At 36.7% G+C, this 22,369-nt stretch overlaps 1 protein-coding gene across 7 annotated transcripts in view; it reads right to left on the bottom strand.

The window, feature by feature from the left end:
* Window positions 1-254: 254 nt before the first annotated feature.
* Window positions 255-22,369, bottom strand: part of il1rap (interleukin 1 receptor accessory protein) — a 91,621-nt gene continuing 69,506 nt past the window's right edge. For 3 of the 7 annotated variants that reach the window (XM_087284690.1, XM_087284691.1, XM_087284692.1), the window contains exons 10-13: window positions 21,589-21,737; window positions 18,962-19,105; window positions 14,258-14,401; window positions 11,215-12,154 (exon numbers count right to left, since the gene is read on the bottom strand). In XM_087284690.1, the coding sequence (XP_087140816.1) occupies window positions 11,733-12,154; window positions 14,258-14,401; window positions 18,962-19,105; window positions 21,589-21,737 (859 nt within the window). In that variant the 3' untranslated portion in view covers window positions 11,215-11,732. Of the gene's footprint in view, window positions 1,039-11,214; window positions 12,155-14,257; window positions 14,402-18,961; window positions 19,106-21,588; window positions 21,738-22,369 lie in introns of those variants that run through there. The other 4 variants (XM_087284688.1, XM_087284689.1, XM_087284694.1 and 1 more) reach the window with 2 other exon arrangements.

Raw genomic sequence — 22,369 nt, forward strand, 5'->3', positions numbered from 1 at the left:
CCGACTGTCAGCCAATCAGATCGCTGTATGCAAATACACCAGCTCAGACAGTGGCCTATTGCTGACTAATTTCATTGGCTGACGCTGCTATGACAATCGCGTCAGCCCCAACTTCAGACACGCCCTCTGTCAAGCGTTGACGCTGAAGCCCCGCGTGAATTTTTACTGCTTCGATTAAAAAAATTTGCAACTTGCGCATTACAAATAAATTGTTATGCAATAAACTGCAGCAAATGAAAACTAGACTCAGGGCAAAGGTCAATCTGACATCTTTAATATTGTTTATTGAATTTATATATTAAATAAGTATAATTACACGTGTCATTGGGAACATTCACTGGTTGGTGTGTCCAGCAGTGTGTGCTTGTCAACAGTGTGTGGTTTGTAGGTTATTTTCTATTGGTTCACAAGGGCAGAGCTCGTTGCCATGGTCACCATGAGGCGTTGTCCCATTGGCTACTACAGGCTGATGCAAATGAGTGTTCCACTGAGCAGCCAAGACTCCGCCCCAAATTCGATGACTTTCTTGAAAACTCACACAGATCGCACAGACACGCCCCTTTTGCTCACAGCCACGCCCATTTCTGTCACGCATGCCCAGATGCTTCATTACGACTCGCTCTGATTGTGAATTTTTATTGCGCCGATTGACCATCTGTGCTTGCGTGAACTTCGTAGCCATCGCTGCCAAATCCGAATGTGACGAAGTGCTGTCGATGAGTCTCTTTCCCATCGACAGAGGACGCAAAGGCAAGGCGAGCCGCAGAAGTTTCCAGAAGCGAGAGTTTGTGTGTTCGGAGCGCGAGTCGTGCCAGCGGATGGAGGTGGAGTTGTTGCGCAGTTCTGCGATGTCGCTGCAGGGGGCGCTGAGCGTGCGGCGCCGGACGGTGATGATGGGAACGCGGGATGTGTGGTGGAGATACAAACACAGACGGCACTCCAGCAGACTGACGCTTTTCTCACACAGACAGTCTGAGCTCAGCACCACCAGCAGCCTCCGACACGCCTGCATACACCCGAGCACCGACTCCAGCAGCGCTGAGACACAGAGACACACACATAGACACAATCCGATTAGGTATTTACGACATGCCTGTCTACCCTGATGTTTTTCCAGAGATATTTCTGTATTTTAGCATACTATTCAACCGTTATTCTCATACAGTGGGAAAAATAAGTATTAACACGTGATGTTTTTCACTGGGAATAATATTTCTAAAGGAGCTGTTGACCTCTCATGTTTTTCACAGTCCTCAACAGAAATGTCAATGATGTCTCTGTCGGTCTCGTTTATCAAATCTGAGCTTTATTTTGGATTCTCTAGTGCAGGGGTGTCAAACTCAATTCCTGGAGGGCGGAAGCCATGCACAGTTTAGTTCCAACCCTGCTCCAACACACTTACCTGCAGGTTTCAAACAAGCCTGAAGGATTCAATTAGTTTGATCAGGTGTGTTTAATTAGAGTTGGAACTGAACTGTGCAGAGCTGCGGCCCTTTTGGAACTGAGTTTGACACCTGTGCTCTATTGGATTCACATCAGGTGATTGGCTGGGCCATTTCACAGCTTGATTTTCTTACTCTGAAAGCATCTGAGAGCAGGGGCGGACTGGGACAAAAAATCAGCCCTGGCACTGTAGCCACACCAGCCCACATTACGACACCGACATAGTCCCACCAAAGGGGTACTTGTCGGCTTAGTCCCTTTCTTAATCTTTATAATGCCGGGGTCGCCACAGCTATATATTCTATTCCTTTTAGGGCTATTGTTATTACTTAATTGTATTAATGTGTATTCTGTGTTTCCGCATGGTCTTAAAAAGTCTTAAAAAAAAACAACTAAATATTAGGCCTTAAATAGTCTTAAATTCACTGAATTCAGTTTATAACAGCTGTTACATTATTTTCAGCAAATTCTCCAAATTAAATTCCCTAATCATGGAAGGAAAACTAAAGCAACACATCCCTTTACATGATCTTCCATTAATGCAAAAACTATTTACCAAAGTTACCAGACCATTAGAAAAAATCCTTGGTGTTTAGCCCTGTATAAGTCTAAAATTTTATTCATAGTGGTCTTAAAAGGGTCTTGAAATGTTTTAAATTTGATTTCAAGAAACCTGCAGAAACCCTGGTATGGGGTATATGCTGAAGCATGCTAATAGGACTTTTAATTTGCCAGTAACCTGGGTTAAGCGCTTCCGGCGAATTGAATGGCAATGCAAAATCCGGTGCGTTTAAGGACTGTTTTCTTTAAAAATCAGCGATCTCCACTAGCTGAGTGATATCCGACTTAAAGTGGGTCTCAGATTGTACAAGAAGCACTGCATTACATTACATTTTCCCCGCCATATCTTTATAATATGAGCATTTATTTTACCCCACTATATTTAATGGAGCTTCTGCGTTAGCCTGCCGATTATGACGGGCGCGTGCGAGTAAACAGCTTTTTGTCTCGTTTTACGCTTGAGCAACCAAATAAATGCAAAAGTTTATTTAACTGAATGTATTTTAATGACATTACAACATCGATGCTGTATAAGGAACCGTATAAAATGGGAAAAAATATTCACAATAAAAGGTCACCGGAAGTGTATCAGCATGGGAACAGCTCTAGCTTGTCATATACCCTATTCAGATATTAAGAGCAGTCAGTAAGAAAACATTTTGCTGCAATCTTTACATCCTATAACTTCATATCAGTGCTGTGAGAAAGGATGCTACGGTTGGCCTAGCAGAGATAGGGAGGTATGTGGTAGAGGTAGAAAAAACAAAAAACATTACACATGGTACTTTGGGTTTGTAGTTAGCTCTAAAGTAGAGGAGAACACATGACAAAAAATGTAGTTATGTCTACATAGTTACATTTGAACTTAACAGTAGAATAGGCCATGATTATTATAATTTATTCTTTAGGTCACCTATAATTGTTTCATGGGCACGTATTCAAAACTAGAATGAGTCAAAGTGTCCATTTGTGCGTAAAGGTGTGTGTGTATCTGTGTGCAGGGGCGGACTGGCCATCTGGCAATTCTGGCAAATGCCAGAAGGGCCGGACCAATTTTTAAATGTGGGCCGGTCAGTTTTTTTTTTTTTATGTGCAGGCAGCTTTTATCTCTTGCTAGGTGTGATATTATGATGATGATAAATAAAAAACATAAATAATAAAAATAATAAAAATAAAAAAGAAGAAGAATATTAATAAATGTTAAGCATTTGGCCCAATCGGCGACGGCCGCCTAATTTCAAGATAGGCCGACCCAATCCGAGGTTACCTGGACATAATCAAAATCTGGCAAGAATGTCATATTATTTCACCATCTTTACACCAAAATAAATAGTGAATGTGCGTGTCCGTGGGTGGGGCTGTGTCGGTGTGGTAATGTGGGCTGGTGTGGCTACAGTGCCAGGGCTGAATTTTTGTCCCAGTCCGCCCCTGTCTGTGTGTGTGTGTGTGTGTGTGTGATACACATTCACAGGTTATTCCTATAATAAATAGCAGACAAATGGTATAAACAGACAGCATACGGACTCTACGAGATTCACATATTATTTTAATTTAGTCTTACTGTTTGTATGAATTTGTTATGAAAAGGTTGTTTTTGTTCCAGTCAAATACATTAAATGTTTAAATATCTATTACATATATGGACTGCTTATATTATTTCACCATCAGGACACCAATTTAAGTAGTTAATGTGCATGTCCTTCGGTGGGACTATGTCGGTGTCGTAATGTGGGCTGGTGTGGCTACAGTGCCAGGGCTGATTTTTTGTCCCAGTCCGCCCCTGATTGATGACACAGTTCACCCAGAAAGAAAACTAATTGTGTGATTATTTACTCCCACTTGTCCAAACCCTTGTTGAGTTTTTTTTCTCCTAAACACAAAGTCAGACATTTTGAAGAATGTTGGAAACCCATAATAGACTTATTTGTTTTTCCTACTATGCAAGTCAATGTTACAAGTTTTCAGCATTCTTCAAAGTATCTTCTTTTGTGTTCAGGAGAATAAAGAAACTTAAAGAAAAATTTATTAATTATACACTTACCAGCCACTTTATTAGGTACGCCTGTCCAACTGCTCGTTAACACAAATTTCTAATCAGCCAATCGCATGGCAGCAACTCAATGCATTTAGGCATATAGACATGGTCAAGAGGATCTGCTGCAGTTCAAACTGACCTGAAACTGCTGATCTACTGGGATTTTTACGCACAACCATCTCTAGGGTTTACAGAGAATGGTCTGATAAAGAGGAAATATCCAGTGAGCGGCAGTTCTGTGGGCAAAAATGCCTTGTTGATGCCAGAGGTCAGAGGAGAATGGCCAGACTGGTTCCAGCTGATAGAAAGGCAACAGTAAGTCAAATAAGAGAAGAGCATCTGAAGAGCATCTCTGAACACACAACACATCCAACCTTGAGGCGGATGGGCTACAGCAGCAGAAGATCACACCGGGTGCCGCTCCTGTCAGCTAAGAACAGGAAACTGAGGCTACAATTCACACAGACTCACCAAAACTGGACAATAGAAGATTGGAGAAACGTTGCCTGCTCTGATGAGTCTCCATTTCTGCTGCCACATTCAGATGGTCGGGTCAAAATTTGACATCAACAACATGAAATCATGCATCCATCCTGCCTTGTATCAACAGTTCAGGCTGGTGGTGGTGGTGTAATGGTGTGGGGGAGATTTTCTTGGCACACTTTGGCTCCATTAGTCCCAATTGAGCATCGTGTCAACACCACAGCCTACCTGAGTATAGTTGCTGACCATGTCCATCCCTTTATGACCACAGTGTCTCCATCTTCTGATGGCTACTTCCAGCAGTACCTTGGCCACTTCCAGTGCGAATCATCTCAGACTGGTTTCTTCAACATGATAATGAGTTCACTGTACTCAAATGGCCTCCACAGTCACCAGACCTCAATCCAATAGAGCACCTTTGGAATGTGGTGGAATGGGAGATTCGCATTATAAATGTGCAGCTGACAAATCTGCAGCAACTGCGGGATGCTATCATGTCAATATGGAGCAAAATCTCTGAGGAATATTTCCAGTAACTTGTTGAATCTACGCCACGAAGGATTAAAGGAGTCAACCTAGTAGTAGTAAGGTGTACCTAATAAAGTGGCCGGTGAGTTTTAAAAACGTTGGAAACTGGTAACCATTGACTTTCATAGTATTTGTTGACTATGGAAGTCATTGGTTGCAGGTCTTCAGCATTCTTCAAAATATCTTCTTTTGTGTTCAACAGAGGACACAAACACATGAAGGGGGTAAGTAAATAGAGTAGAAGTAGATTTTGAGAAATACCCCTTTAAAAAAAAACTTTCTGAAGTGACCATGGAAAAAATATAAAGGCTTGGAAACACTTGAGCTCATAGTTTATGATTTTTTTTCTACGTTTGTGGCTTTTCCAGAGAATCAGACGAGGGCTTTTCTAACACGACAGGCATCGCATACTGAGGTTTTGTCTACTTCCTCCAGTGAATGGAAACGCTTGCGTAAACATTTCATCATTTTATGATCATGAGGGTCAATAATTGAGTCGTCAGCAATGTTAATGATGAGAAACTCCAGACATGTGAAGAAGAGATGAAAAAAAGGAAACTGATGTCAATGCAAAAATACAGTTCAAGAGTTAATGATTAACCCCTTCATGTAAAATTTATTTTCCTTTTTTAATATTTGCAAGTGCTGTTTAACAGAGCAAGGACATATTTCCACATCGTTTCCTATTGCACACTACCTGACAAAAGTCTTGTCGTCGGTCTCAGTTGTAAGAGCAACACATAATTACTTGACTTCTAGTTGGTCATTTGCTAAAGCGTCAGAATTTCTGCTGAATCATCTGTTGATCTGCATCCCAATCATCACCAATACTGCAGAAGACCTACTGGAACCAGCATAGAGCGAAGATTTCCACAGAAATCAGTCAAGTTTGGTGAAGGAGAAATCATGGTTTGTGATTACATTCAGTATGGGGGCGTGCGAGAGATCTGCAACATCAACAGCCTGAGGTATCAAGACATTTGTGCTGCCCATTAATTTACAAACCACAGGAGAGGGACAATTCTCCAGCAGGATAGTGCTCCTCATACTTCAGCCTCCACATCAAAGCTCCTGAAAGCAAAGAAGGTCAAGCTGCTCCAGGATTGGCCAGCCCAGTCACCAGTTTAAACATTATTGAGCATGTCTGGGGTAAAATGAAGGAGGAGGTACTGAAGATAAATGCTCAAATAAGCGTAATCTAGAGGCCTTTTACTTTCATATAAGATACTTCTGACACCAAATGATCAACTATAAGTCAAGTTGTTATTGTTGTTCCTAAAACTTGGAGAGGCGACAAGAACTTTTGTCAGGTAGTGTATATATTTTTCTGGATAATGTCTTATTTCTTTTAGTTTGGCTAGAATTTGTTATTTGTAAGCCTAATTAACCTAGTTAAGCCTTTAAATGTCACTTTAAGCTGAATACTAGTACCTTGCAAAATATCTAGTCAAATATTATGTACTGTCATCATTGCAGAGACACAATAATTACTTATTAAAATATTATGCATGCCAAAAATCTCCCTGTTAAACAGCACTTGGAACATATTTGACAAAATAATTACAAAATAATTGAAATTTGACAGGAGGGCTAAACATTTGTACTTGAACGGCATGCTTTTATTTATGCATTTAAAAATATGATCACAGAACATACTCGACATGACATGGTCATACATTTATGGTCAGATGAACGGCAACAACAAATGAAGAACACACAGTGAAATACTGAGTTGAATGAACAGCTGAGAATTGGTTATGGAATGAATGACAGCTCTGGCATCCCATAAAATGACACTTTTCTTGGCAACTGTTGTCATGCACTATGAAAATGAGCTCTTTTCTAATGCAAGTCTATGGAGGATATGTGTGTGGCTTAAAAAAGCTAGCCAAAAAACAAAACTATACCTGATTTAATGTGAACAATAACGGAACTTTAAATGCAGAAAGGTGATGATGGAAATGTTGAAATAAAATATTAATAATTATTGATGTTAAACAATATTAATAACAACTTTTACTTCTTACATTTAATATAATAAAAAGTTAAATATTTAGCTCAAAGTTTGGATGACAGAAAATAAACCTCAGTGTCATTTTTGACAAAACATCCTAAACCTATTGAATATCTTTCTTGTTATAAAGCTAATACAAATATTTGGCAACTTAATAAAACACAGGAAATTAGAAATATTGCCCTGGAGATTAACGGAAATGAAGTACATTGAAATAATTGCACTTATGTTGAAATAAAAATAAGCTAAATAATAATAATAATAATAATAATAAAGGTACATAGTAAAAATACAAAATTATACAACACAGTGTCTAAATCATAAACTAAAACACATATGTAAGACATACTGAGTGTGTGTGTGTGTGTGTGTGTGTGTATGTATGTATATATATATATATATATGTATGTATGTGTGTGTGTATATATATATATATATATATATATATATATATATATATATATATATATATATATATATATATATATATATATATATATATATATATATATATGTGTGTGTATGTATGTATGTATGTATGTATGTATGTATGTATGTATGTGTGTATATATATATATACTTCTGAATATGAATAAATACTATAACATGGTATTTAGTATGGAAAAATACAAAATTAACATGTAAAATGTAGAGGAAAATTAGAAATCTTGCTTTGGCAATTAACTGAAATAAAGAATGTTAAAACAAAATATGATTTATACAAATACTAAATAAAAGCATACAGCAAAATGATTATAATGTAAACAAAAAATGTCACATAAATAAATGAATGAATGAAAACAACTAGCCCAAAATATTAGTAAATATTAAAATAAGATAAATGTACTATAAAACTTCTTATAAAACTTATACAACTGAGTTTTCATTCGTTCCTTCGGCCTAGACCTTTTATTTATCGGGGGTCAGCACAGGACATGAACCGCCAACATTTCTGGCATATGTTTTACACAGCGGATGCCTTTTCAGCTGCAACCCAGTACCTGGGAAACACCCACACACACTCATACACTACAGCCAATTTAGCTTATTCAATTGCCCTATAGTGCATGTGTTTGGACTGTGGGGTAAACTGGAGCACCCGGAAGAAACCCACGCCAACACGGGGAGAACATGCAAACTCAGAAGTGCCTATTGACCCAGCTGTGACTCGAACTTGCAACTTTCTTGCAGTGAGGCAGACAGTGCTAACCACTGAGCCACCATGCCACTCAAGTTGAGCTACTTAAACTGAAACAAAAATATATTTAAATATATAAAAATACAAAATACATAAATGACATAACAGTTTCTTAATAGAACGACATAAAAATAATTCAACATTCATCAGCATGAATGAAAAGGTTGCTTTTGTGTGAAATAAAATAATTCAAAGTGCTTAAAATAAAATAAAAATTAATACAAAAATTAACATTTAAAAATCGAGTTTATAGAGAAGCAGACGTGTCATCATTCCTTTTAGAATGAACCTAGCATGTTTCCATTTGTGCCTACCATCTTAATGATTTCTTGTTTAAACTATTTGTCAACTATTTTTATCCCTATTACAAAATGTTGGTGTTTTAGTTTAATTTGTAAATATTAATTTTTTAATAACATCTACATAACCTTGTCTATTTTAGTACTTTTTAACTATGTTTGATTGATTGTATGATTCTTTTATTGTTTTTTAGGTTATTTAGGGACAACAGATGAAAAATAGCCTTCTGGCTAATTCTGGTGCATTTGCAGAAATGCTAATTAATATACACTTTCCCTGCCAAATAAACAAATAAAAAAAAAAAAAATAAAATACAAAATTAGAACTTAAATGAAAATAACCTAAAATATTTCAAATTTAAGCACTTGAACGAAAACAGAAACAACTAAATATTTTAGCTACATAAAAATAAAAATCTAAAAAACAAAAAATGACAAAAATAGTACAATATAAAATAATAATTCAATATGTTTCGGCTTGAATGAAAAGGTTGCTTATGTTTGAAATAAAACAATTCATAGTACTTAAAATAATATAAAAATTAATACAACATTAAAATGAAAATTAAACTAAAATGTCAGATTTAAGCACTTGAACAAAAACATCATATTTAAACTACATAAAAATAAAATAAAAAACGATCTAAAAAACAAAAAACTGACAAAAATAGTACAATATAAAAATAACAATTAATTTTTTTTCTGCTTGAATGAAAATGTTGCTTATGTGTGAAAAACAATAATTCAAAGTACTTAAAATAATATAAAATGAATACATTAAAATTAACATAAAATTAAACTAAAATATGTCAAATTTAAGCACAAACTAAAACAAAAAAAACAATATATTTAAGCTACATAAACAAAATATGAAAAAAACTCAAAATCTAAAAAACAAAAATTATAAATAGTACAATATAAAAATAATAATTTTATATTTTTCAGCTTGAATGAAAATGTTGCTTATGTGTAAAATAAAATAATTCAGAGTACTTAAAAATAATATAAACATTAATACAACATTAAAATTAAAATGAAAATCAAACTAAAATGTCAAATTTAAGCACTTGAACAAAAAACGGAAACAGCATCATATTAAAACTACATAAAAATTAAAAAATTAAATAAACAATCTAAAAAAAAAACAAAGAAAAAATGACAAAAATAGTACAATATAAAAATAATAATTCAATATTTTTCAGCTTGAATGAAAAGGTTGCTTATGTGTGAAATGCAATAATTCCAAGTACTTAAAATAATATAAAAATTAATACAAAATTATAACAAACGAAAATCAAGCAAAATATAACAAGTTGAACTACTTAAACTAAAATGGAAACTAAAACATATTCAATCTATGTGGTTATAGAAAATAGAACTAATGAATTTAGACCATTAGAGGCTGACTACACTCACACACCGCTGCCACACAACTGTGTTCAAACCCCTTGTAAAAGTCATTTTTGCATAATAGGTCCCCTTTAAAGGTTTAAGACACCCCGGATTACTTCTTTTGAGAGTTTAACAGATGTGTGTGTGTTGAGCATCGATTAAGATAACTTTAGCAACTGTATGTCTTTTCACAAAGGGGCAAACAAAACTGACATTAAGGGCTCTATCATACACCCGGTGCAGTGGGGCGCAAGGCGCGGCGCAGTAGTCTTTTGGTAGTTTCAGCTTGGCGCAAGAGTGGTTTTGAGGCGTTGCGCTACGCTGTTTAAATAGCAAATGCATTAGCGCTCATTTGTGCGCCCATAGGCGTTCTGGTCTAAAAAGGAAGGCGTTCTGAGGCGGACCGCTGGCGCGTTGCTATTTTGAGAAACTATAATAGATTTTTCATTAGACCAAAACTAACCCGGTCTAAACTCCAGCGCAGAGTTGCGCCTCACTTACACACTGCTTAATACACACAAGAGAGCAATAGGCAAATATCTTTACATATGAAAAAATGTAAATATTAAGGATATATATAGGATATAATAAGAATAGATATAGGATATAAATATAAAGGATTAAAATATTACAAAACATATTATTTTCTAGCCTACATAAATATGAAAAACCACAGCTTTTATGCCTTCTTCATCTCGGGAGGCTTTTTCAGTTCATTCATAACAATTTGCTTTTGTATAATGTTATTATTATTAGCAGTATTATTTATTATATCCATATTTATATTTGTTTTATTAAAAACAAGCTTAGATTTGTCCACCTGTCAGGTTTTAGACCATATGGGGCACAGCATGTGTTTTAGGATATAACTCAGGTTTTTGAGCTCATTTTGTTATTATTGTTCATTTATTCGTTTGCTGGAAATTAGAACTGAATTTAGAAATAGTTTTGAAACTATCTTTGCACTTAACAAACGAAATTAATTATTTATAGACTAATTGATGTCTGTGCGTAAAGGTTTGCCTATCCAAGAGCGAATGTGAAAGTAGATCCATTATCTCTCATTCTCACGCAGTAGATGCTCTGTTTAACTGTTTTCTGTGAACTGTTTGCTTGTGAAATGCTCATTTTTTCCACTTAGACTTACTTTGCGTCCTGTAAATAGTGAATGCGCTCTTGGCGCGACGCAGCTGGCTCTTAAAGGGAATGGGAGATGAGACTCTAATTGGTTTATTCTCAAAACACACCTATAACTCATTAGGAAAATAAACTCAACCCTTTTAGACCATGCGCCGAAGCGCAAGGCAGATTTCCCGTCCTTAAATTAGCAAAAACGCGTCCTGACACGCTCTGAAAGCGTTTGTGCCCTGCATTTTGCGCTCTGCGCATGGACCGTCAAAATAGAGCCCTAAGTCTACAATCCTTGCACAACCTACACTTTTATCTGTTATCTCTCTCTTTTAATAGTACCCAATTTTAACGTGAGATTTTGGATACCAGATCTAAATTTAGCGGGAACGGTCGGGTAGGGTAGAAAACGTGGCGGGAAATTTCAGTCCCACGCAGATCTCTATTTCAAACTACTAAAATGTCAATAAAAGTCACTTTGTTAAACTGTAGAGTTGAAATTTTAACATTAAAAGTCGACAGAGCAAAGAGCAACATCTCAAAATGCAATTCACAACCGCAAATAAATAAAAAAACTTGTGAATAACAAAGTATTAAAACTGTTAACATGTTTTACACTCTATAGTGATGCCCTGTAAAGCTGTATTAAGTCTATACAGCGGTGGTGGATTCGGGATGGAGGAGTTTCTGCTCTCCTGCATGTGCGTTTGTGTCTGTAGTGTGTGTGTGTTGTGTGATGTCAGGCAGCGGTGTGTGTGTTGTGCTCCTCCTCATGGGCAGCTCGAGCTGGAGTTGTTTCCAGAAGCGTGAGGACAGCGGCTCAGACTTGTCCCCTTTCCAGCGGATGAGTGTGAGCGCCAGTCTCGCGCGCCGCAGCTCTTTGGCCAAGCTCTTCCTCCGGACGGCTCTGAACTGGATCAGAACCACCCGGAGGCTCCCGCCGCGCAGCATGCTGGAGAGACCAGCCTGAAGCTCCAGCAGAGCCTGCGTCCCCCGCACCGCACTCAGAGGACTCACCACTACCACCAGACGCCTGCTCTGAGCCACAAACCGCAGAGTGTCATCTGTTATAGCTACACACACACACAGACATACTGTTATTATTACACACACACACAGTCACAAACTCACAAGCACGCACACACACACACACACACACACACACACAAAAACATATATATATATATATATATATATATATATATATATAGATAGATAGATAGATAAAACATATATATATATGTATACACACACACTCACTGGCCACTTTATTAGGTACACCTGTTCTACTGCTCCTCGTGGAAAATTTCTAATCAGCCAATCACATGGTAGCAACTCATTTAGGCATATAGACACAGTCAAGACGATCTGATGCAGTTCAAAGCGAGCATCAGAATGGGGAAGAAAGTGGATTTAAGTGACTTTGAACGCGGCATGGTTGTTGGTGCCAGACTGGCTAGTTTGAATATTTCAGAAACTGCTGATCTACGGGGATATTCACGCACATCCATCTCTAGGGTTTACAGAGAATGGTCTGAAAAAAGAAAATATCCAGTGAGCGGCAGTTCTGTGGGCGCAAATGCCTTGTTGATGCGAGAGGTCAGAGGAGAATGGTCAGACTGGTTCCAGCTGATAGAAAGGCAACAGTAACTCAAATAAGCACTCGTTACAACCGAGGTCTGCAGAAGAGCATCTCTGAACACACAACACGTCCAACCTTGAGGCGGATGGGCTACAGCAGCAGAAGACCACACCGGGTGCCGCTCCTGTCAGCTAAGAACAGGAAACTGAGGCTACAATTCACACAGACTCACCAAAACTGGACAATAGAAGATTGGAGAAACGTTGCCTGCTCTGATGAGTCTCCATTTCTGCTGCCACATTCGGATGGTCGGGTCAGAATTTGGCCTCAACAACATGAAAGCATGGATCCATCCTGCCTTGTATCAACGATTCAGGCTGGTGGTGGTGGTGTAATGGTGTGGGGGAGATTTTCTTGGCACACTTTGGGTCCATTAGTACCAATTGAGCATCGTGTCAACACCACAGCCTACATGAGTATTGTTGCTGACCATGTCCATCCCTTTATGACCACAGTGTCTCCATCTTCTGATGGCTACTTCCAGCAGGATAACACACCATGTCATAAAGGGTGAATCATCTCAGACTGGTTACTTGAACATGACAATGAGTTCACTGTACTCAAATGGCCTCCACAGTCACCAGAGGGGTGGGGATGTGGTGGAACGGGAGATTCAGATCATAGACGTGCAGCAGACAAATCTGCAGCAACTGCGTGATACTATCATGGAGCAAAATCTGAGGAATATTTCCAGTACCTTGCTGAATCTACGCCACGAAGGATTAAGGCAGTTCTGAAGGCAAAAGAGGGTCCAACCCGTTAGTAGTAAGGTGTACCTAATAAAGTGGCCAGTGAGTGTAAATAGAAAGTCAACTTTAAAATTACAAAACAAAAATCCCTGATATTTCATGACTCGGACGAAAAGAAACATAAAATTTCCTGACCTTTAATATCTGGAATAGACCTTTTACATTTCAATGAAATGCAGCAATCCCACGAACTCTTGTTTTAGGACAACTGTTTTTGATCAAAGTTCATATACAGTTGAAGTCAAAATTATTAAGTGATTTTTTTTTATCTGATATTCAACAGATTCAGGATTTTTTCACAGTATTTCCTATAGTATTTTTTCTTCTGGAGAGAGTCTGATTTTTTTATTTTAGCTAGAATAAAAGCAGTTTTTAATTTTTAAAACCATTTTAAGGTCGATATTATTAGCCCCCTTATGCTATATTTGTTTTGGATTTTCTCCAGAACAAACCACTGTTATACTGTGACTTGCCTAATTACCCTAATTAACCTAGTCAAGCCTTTAAATGTCACTTTAAGCTGAATACTAGTATCTTGAAGAAGATCTAGTCAAATATTATGTGCTGTCATCATGACAAAGATAAAATAAATATTATAATAACATTATAATGTTATTAGAAATGAGTTATTAAAACTATTATGTTTAAAAATGTGTCAAAGAAAAATGTTCTCTCTGTTAAACAGAAATTGGTAGGAAAATATACAGGGGGTGGGGGGGGGGGGTGGGGAGGTAATAATTCTGACTTCAACTGTATATGTGTGTGTGGTCTGATGTGATACTCACTTCCTCCAGGAAGGCTGTCGCGGTCGAAGATGCAGACGGAGTAGCCGAACTCGGTCTCCAGCACGCGACGCAGTGTGGACAACACGAACTGCTCCTCCTCACTGTTCCGAGCGTAGGAGATGTACACGTCATACTGCTTCTCATCTACACAAGCAAAACAGACCACGCCCAGTTTAGTCTGCATGCTTCACAGTCAGGAACTCATAAATAACTTCCCCATCCTCTTCAATCTGATTGGTGTTTACTGGAATAAGGGCGGGATCAACCTATCACTCAACCAATAGCAAACCACAATCATGAAATCAAGCCACGCTTACTAATGTTGTCATTCAAGAAGCTATTCAGTTAAATGTGTATGTGTGTATATGTGTGAGTGATTGTGTCTGTATGAGTGTGTGCCTCTCTGAATGTGTCAATGTGTGTCTCTGTGTTTGTCTATAAGTGAGTGTTTCTGGATGTGTGTGAGTGAGCGTGTGTCTACATGCCATTATGTGTGTTTGTTTCTGTGTGAGCGTGAATGCGTCTGTCTGTATCTATGCGAGTGTGTGTGAGAGTGTGTGTGTTTGTATAGGTGTGTCTGTATGTATGCATGTGTCTATATGTGAGTGTGTGTTTTTGTTTGTCTGGATGTGTGAGTTTTTTGTGTCTATAGGCGAGTCTGTGTGTGTCTATATGTGTGTATGTCTATGTATGTCGTGTGAGTGTGTATGTGTTTGAATATGTGTGAGTTTGAATGTGTCTGTATGTATGCGTGTGTGTCTATACATAAGTGTGTGTCTGTCTATGTATGTCTATAAGTGAGTGTCTGTGTCTTTGGATTCGTGTATGTGTGCTTATATGTGAGTGAGTGTGTTTGTCCAGATGTGCGAGTTTGTGTCTATATGTGTGTTTGTCTATGTATGCATGTCTGTGTGTGTGTGTCTATATGCGAGTGTGTCTGAGTGTGTACATGTTTGTCTATATTTCAGTGAGTGTGTGCTTGTATATGTTTGAGTGTGAATGTATGTATGTATATGTATGCGTGTGTGTCTATACATAAGTGTGTGTCTGTCTATGTGTGTCTATAAGTGAGTGTCTGTGTCTTTGGATTTGTGTATGTGTGCTTATATATGAGAGTGTGTGTGTTTGTATAGGTGTGTCTGTATGTATGCATGTGTCTATATACGAGTATGTGTGTCTATATGTGAGTGTGTGTTTTTGTTTGTCTGGATGTGTGAGTTTTTTGTGTCTATATGCGAGTCTGTGTGTGTCTATATGTGTGTATGTCTATGTATGTCATGTTAGTGTGTATGTGTTTAAATATGTGTGAGTGTGAATGTATGTATCTGTATGTATGCGTGTGTGTCTATACATAAGTGTGTGTCTGTCTATGTGTGTCTATAAGTAAGTGTCTGTGTCTTTGGATTTGTGTATGTGTGCTTATATGTGAGTGAGTGTGTTTGTCCAGATGTGCAAGTTTGTGTGTCTATATGCGAGTGTGTGTCTATATATGTGTATGTCTATGTATGTCATGTGAGTGTGTATGTGTTTGAATATGTGTGAGTGTGAATGTGTCTGTATGTATGCGTGTGTGTCTATACATAAGTGTGTGTCTGTCTATGTGCGTCTATAAGTGAGTGTCTGTGTCTTTGGATGTGTGTATATGTGCTTCTATATGAGAGTGTGTGTGTTTGTATAGGTGTGTCTGTATGTATGCATGTGTCTATATACGAGTATGTGTGTCTATATGTGAGTGTGTGTTTTTGTTTGTCTGGATGTGTGAGTTTTTGTGTCTATATGGGAGTCTGTGTGTGTCTATATGTGTGTATGTCTATGTATGTCATGTGAGTGTGTATGTGTTTGAATATGTGTGAGTGTGAATGTGTCTGTATGTATGCGTGTGTGTCTATACATAAGTGTGTGTCTGTCTATGTATGTCTATAAGTGAGTGTCTGTGTCTTTGGATTCGTGTATGTGTGCTTATATGTGAGTGAGTGTGTTTGTCCAGATGTGCGAGTTTGTGTCTATATGTGTGTTTGTCTATGTATGCATGTCTGTGTGTGTGTGTCTATATGCGAGTGTGTCTGAGTGTGTACATGTTTGTCTATATTTCAGTGAGTGTGTGCTTGTATATGTTTGAGTGTGAATGTATGTATGTATATGTATGCGTGTGTGTCTATACATAAGTGTGTGTCTGTCTATGTATGTCTATAAGTGAGTGTCTGTGTCTTTGGATTCGTGTATGTGTGCTTATATGTGAGTGAGTGTGTTTGTCCAGATGTGCGAGTTTGTGTCTATATGTGTGTTTGTCTATGTATGTATGTCTGTGTGTGTGTGTCTATATGCGAGTGTGTCTGAGTGTGTACGTGTTTGTCTATATTTCAGTGAGTGTGTGCTTGTATATGTTTGAGTGTGAATGTATGTATCTATATGTATGCGTGTGTGTCTATACATAAGTGTGTGTCTGTCTATGTGTGTCTATAAGTAAGTGTCTGTGTCTTTGGATTTGTGTATGTGTGCTTCTATATGAGAGTGTGTGTGTTTGTATAGGTGTGTCTGTATGTATGCATGTGTCTATATACGAGTATGTGTGTCTATATGTGAGTGTGTGTTTTGGTTTGTCTGGATGTGTGAGTTTTTGTGTCTATATGGGAGTCTGTGTGTGTCTATATGTGTGTATGTCTATGTATGTCATGTGAGTGTGTATGTGTTTGAATATGTGTGAGTGTGAATGTGTCTGTATGTATGCGTGTGTGTCTATACATAAGTGTGTGTCTGTCTATGTATGTCTATAAGTGAGTGTCTGTGTCTTTGGATTCGTGTATGTGTGCTTATATGTGAGTGAGTGTGTTTGTCCAGATGTGCAAGTTTGTGTGTCTATATATGTGTATATCTATGTATGTCATGTGAGTGTGTATGTGTTTGAATATGTGTGAGTGTGAATGTGTCTGTATGTATGCGTGTGTGTCTATACATAAGTGTGTGTCTATCTATGTGTGTCTATAAGTGAGTGTCTGTGTCTTTGGATTTGTGTATGTGTGCTTCTATATGAGAGTGTGTGTGTTTGTATAGGTGTGTCTGTATGTATGCATGTGTCTATATACGAGTATGTGTGTCTATATGTGAGTGTGTGTTTTTGTTTGTCTGGATGTGTTAGTTTTTTGTGTCTATATGCGAGTCTGTGTGTGTCTATATGTATGTATGTCTATGTATGTCATGTGAGTGTGTATGTGTTTGAATATGTGTGAGTGTGAATGTGTCTGTATGTATGCGTGTGTGTCTATACATAAGTGTGTGTCTGTCTATGTATGTCTATAAGTGAGTGTCTGTGTCTTTGGATTCGTGTATGCGTGCTTATATGTGAGTGAGTGTGTTTGTCCAGATGTGCGAGTTTGTGTGTCTATATGCGAGTGTGTGTCTATATGTGTGTTTGTCTATGTACGTATGTCTGTGTGTGTGTCTATATGCGAGTGTGTCTGAGTGTGTACGTGTTTGTCTATATTTCAGTGAGTGTGTGTGTGCTTGTATATGTTTGAGTGTGAATGTATGTATCTGTATGTATGCGTGTGTGTCTATACATAAGTGTGTGTCTGTCTGTGTGTGTGTGTCTAAGTAAGTGTCTGTGTGTCTATATTTGTATTTGTCCGTGTGTGTGTATGTGCCTGAGTGTGTATGTGTGTGTCTATATGTGAGTAAGTGTGTATGTGTATGTGTGTGAATGTATGTACCTGTATGTCTGTCTACATAAGTGTGTGTCTGTCTATGTGTGAGTGTGTGTGTCTGTCTGAATTTGTGCGAGTATGTGTGTCTATATGCGAGTTTATCTACGTATGTCTGTGTGTGTGTGTCTATATGTGAGTGAGTGTGTATGTGTGTGTCTATATGTGAGTGTGTATGCGTTTTTATGTGTGTGAGTGTGAATGTGTCTATTTGTATGTGTGTGTGTGTCTGTCTGTCTTTGTGTGTGTCCATAAGTGAGGGTCTGAGTCTGTCTGAATTTGTGTGAGTATGTGTGTCTATATGTGAGTGTGTGTGTGGGCTTGTGTGTCTATATGTGTGTGTGTTTGTCTGGATGTGTGAGTTTGTGTGTCTATATGCAAGTGTTTATGTGTATCTATATGTGTGTTTGTCTTTGTATGTCTGTGTGTGTGTCTAAGTGTGTATGTGTAAGTGTAAATGTTTCTATCTGCATGTATGTGTGTGTCTATACATAAGCGAGTGTGGATGTGTGTGTGTGTGTGTGTGTGTGTGTGTATGTATCTTTGTGGATTTGTGTAAGTATGTGTGTCTTAATTTGTGTGTGTTTGTCTGGATGTGTGAGTTTGTGTGTTTATATGAGAGTGTATGCGTTTCTTTATGTGTGTGTGTTTGTATATATGTGAATGTGTGTGTGTGTCTACATGTGTGTGTTATATATATGTGAGTTTTAATGTATCTGTCTGAATGTTTGTGTGTTTACTTGTGACTGTGTGTTGTTTAAATTTGTGAGTGTGAATGTGTCTCTCTGTCTGTGTGGATATGTGTGTGTGTGTGTGTGTGTGTGTGTGTTTCTAATATGCAAGTATGTATGTCTATATGTGTGTCTACATGTAAGTGTGTATATGTGTTTACACGTGTCAGTGTGAATGTGTGTTTATATACGTAAGTGTGAATGTGTCTGTCTGAATGTTTGTGTGTCTACATGTGAGTGTGTGTTTCTATATATGCGATTGTGTGTGTTCTCACCTGTGTATCTCTCATCAGAGCCGAACCAGGAGCGATAGAGCAGCAGGAGCTCCAGCCAGAAGACGTGATAAATGACGAACATCATCAACATGAGTGCTAGCGTCACCCCTAAACCACAGCTCAGTTCCAGCGTCGGCACATATGCTACACACACACACACACACACACACACACACACACACACACACACACACACACACACACACACACACACACACACAATTATCATCATCAACAACAACATGAATGTCACCATCAATCTTAAATCACCACCCATTGTCGGCACATACACCACCCACCCACACACATTTATACCAGTGTACCAAATACGTAAACATCTGCTCCAAAAAAAAAAAAAAATAATAATCTAATGTATACTGTACTATATAAACTGTAACAATTTCATAAACAACATCTGCACCTATAAAATCATAAAATGTAACTAAATAATAGCATCATGGCAATTAAAAACTGCTTATCTAGTTGGTCTTAAGTTAATTTTATTTTAGACTTTCAATTTTTGGAAAGAAATTATTACATCAATTCATCAAACGTGCATAAAATCCATACAAAGTGAAATTATGTGACTTTCTATTAATTAAATACTTAATAGAACTAAATATAATAGAATATAACAGAACATAATAGAATAGAAATTAATGGAATGGAATAGAATAGAACAGAATGAAAATAAATGGAATAGAATAGAATGGAATATAATGGAATGGAATTGAATAAAACAAAATAAAATACAACCGAACAGAACGAAACAGAACTAAATTGAATGGAATAGAATGGAATAAAATAAAATAGAACGGCATAAATTAAAATGGAATTGAATGGAATAGATCAGAACAAAACAGAACAGAATGGAATAAAATAGAACTGAATAGAATATAACAGAATGGAAAGGAATAGAATAGAATGGAATAAAAATAGAATGGAATGGATTTAAATGGAAAATAATAAAATATAACGGAATTGAATGGGATAAAATTTAATGGAATTTAATAGAATATAATAGAATGGAATAAAATGGTATGGAATAAAATGGAATAGAATAGAAAAGAACACAACGGAATGGAATAAAATAGAACAGAACAGAATATAATAGAATTGAAAGGAATAAAACTGAATAAATCCAGAATAAAATGGAATGGAATATAATTGAATGGAATAAAACAGAGCAGAATAGAATGGAATAAAATAGAGTATAATGAAATGAAATGGAATGGAAAGAAATAAATTTAAATGGAATGGAATGAAATAGAATAGAATATTATGGAATCGAATAGAATAAAAATAAAATGATAGAATGGATTAGAAAAGAATAAAAAAGAATAGAATGGAACAGAATAGAATAGAATGAAATTAAATCAAATAGAACAAAATGGAACAGAATGAAATCGAATTGAATACAAAAGAATGGAAAGGAATAGAATATAATGGAATAGAATAACATGGAATTGAAAGGAATAAAATAGAACAGAATGGAATAAAAAGGAATAGAATAAACTGGTATAGAATATAATAGAATAGAATGGAATAGAATGGAGAGGAATAGAATGGAATAAAATGAAACAGAATGAAATAAAACAGAATGGAATAAAATGGAATAGAAAAGAGCAGAACACAATAGAATGGAATACAACAGAACAGAATAGAAAATAATAAAAATGGAATAAGATAAAAAAAAGATAAATCCAGAATAAAATAGAATGGAATGAAATAAAATTAAATGGAATAGAACAGAATACAATAGAAAAGAATGAAATGGAATAGAACGGAATAAAACAGAATAGAATACAAATAAAACAGAATTGAATAAAATAGAATTGACTAGAATAGAATAAAAAAAGAATATAATGGAACAGAATAGAATAGGATGAAATTAAATAGAATAGAACAGAACAGAATGAAATAGAATTGAATACAACAGAATGGAAAGGAATAGAATGGAATAAAATAAAACAATGAAATAAAAAGAAATGGAATAAACTGGTATAGAACAGAACAGATTAGATTTGAATGGAGAGGAATAGAATGGAATAAAAATAAAATAGAATGGAATAAAATAACATTAAATGGAATAGAATGGAACAAAATAGAATGGAACAGGATAAAATGGAATAGAGCAGAATAGAATACAACCGAATGAAAGAGAATAGAATAAAAAAGAATAGAATGGATGGGAACACAATAGAATAGTATTGAATACAATGGAATTAAATGAAATGGAATAGAATAGAATGGAACGCAATAAAATAGAATACAATGGAATGGAAAGGAAGGGAATAGAAAAGAATGGAACTGAATAATAATATGTATAAAATCTTCTACAAAGAAAATATTTAGATATGTTTGCCTCCTGACAATCAAATCAGATATGCTGCAATGATTTCTGAAGGATCACATGACACGGAAGACTGGAGAAATGATGCAGAAAAATGTAACGTCACATCATAGAAATAAATTACAATATAAAATACTTTTACAGAGACAACAGTTATTAAAAAATGCAATACTATATCAACGTTTTTACTGTATTTGTGGTGAAATAGTTGAAGCCTTGTTGAGTGTAAGAGACTTGTTTAAAAGAGAGACAGTGAGTGTGTGTGTGTATTTACGTTCAGCTTTGAGTCGTGCTCTGCTGGTGTTGAAGCCGTGTCTGTTTCTGGCAGAGCAGTTAAACTCCCTCTGCAGGTCATCAGCTGAAAAATCCATCACATACAGCAATCGCTCCTTCGTCTTATCACCATAATAAGTCATCTCTGTCCTAAACACACACACACAAACAGAGAGAAATTGACAAAACATACATTGAGCTAATAAAGATGTCCATACCAGTGTTATTTTAATATTGTTTCGACATTGTTTGACTTAAATATCTAATATTTTTTATTTAAATGAATTTAATAAGCAAAATTTGAATTTATTTAATAATAATTTAATAACAATTTATATATGTTCTTTGGCACTTGCCGACTGTTTGTAAATTGAATACTGCATTTCCTAACGTAAAACTATGTACACCAGATTTCTGATTAATAATGGGCTCTGCATAGCCGAGCACTTCAAAGTGTTAAAATCACTATTACCTGTGTCAATTTGGGTGTCAACCTCTGACGAATGCAGGAAACTAGGCTAATGTGCAAAGCATCGTCACTGACAGAAAGAGCAAGTGCGCACATCACTGTGTCAGAATCCTTGCTTGTAAAATACACTTTAGAACAATTAGTTTAAGCAAATTTGATGAACGCCATCATGCGTGTTGATCTGAAGAGAGTCTCTCTCGCTCACTGAATGCGCTGTACTGCGTGCATCCTTTCCCTAAGCAACAAGAAGAAACGCCTGACATCGCCTGTGTAACCCCGCCGGTCCTATGCCACCCAACCCACTCCGAGCTGG

This window comes from Danio rerio, chromosome 15 (assembly GCF_052040795.2).
Source record: "Danio rerio strain M-AB ecotype USA chromosome 15, GRCz13ab, whole genome shotgun sequence".
NCBI lineage: Eukaryota > Metazoa > Chordata > Actinopteri > Cypriniformes > Danionidae > Danio > Danio rerio.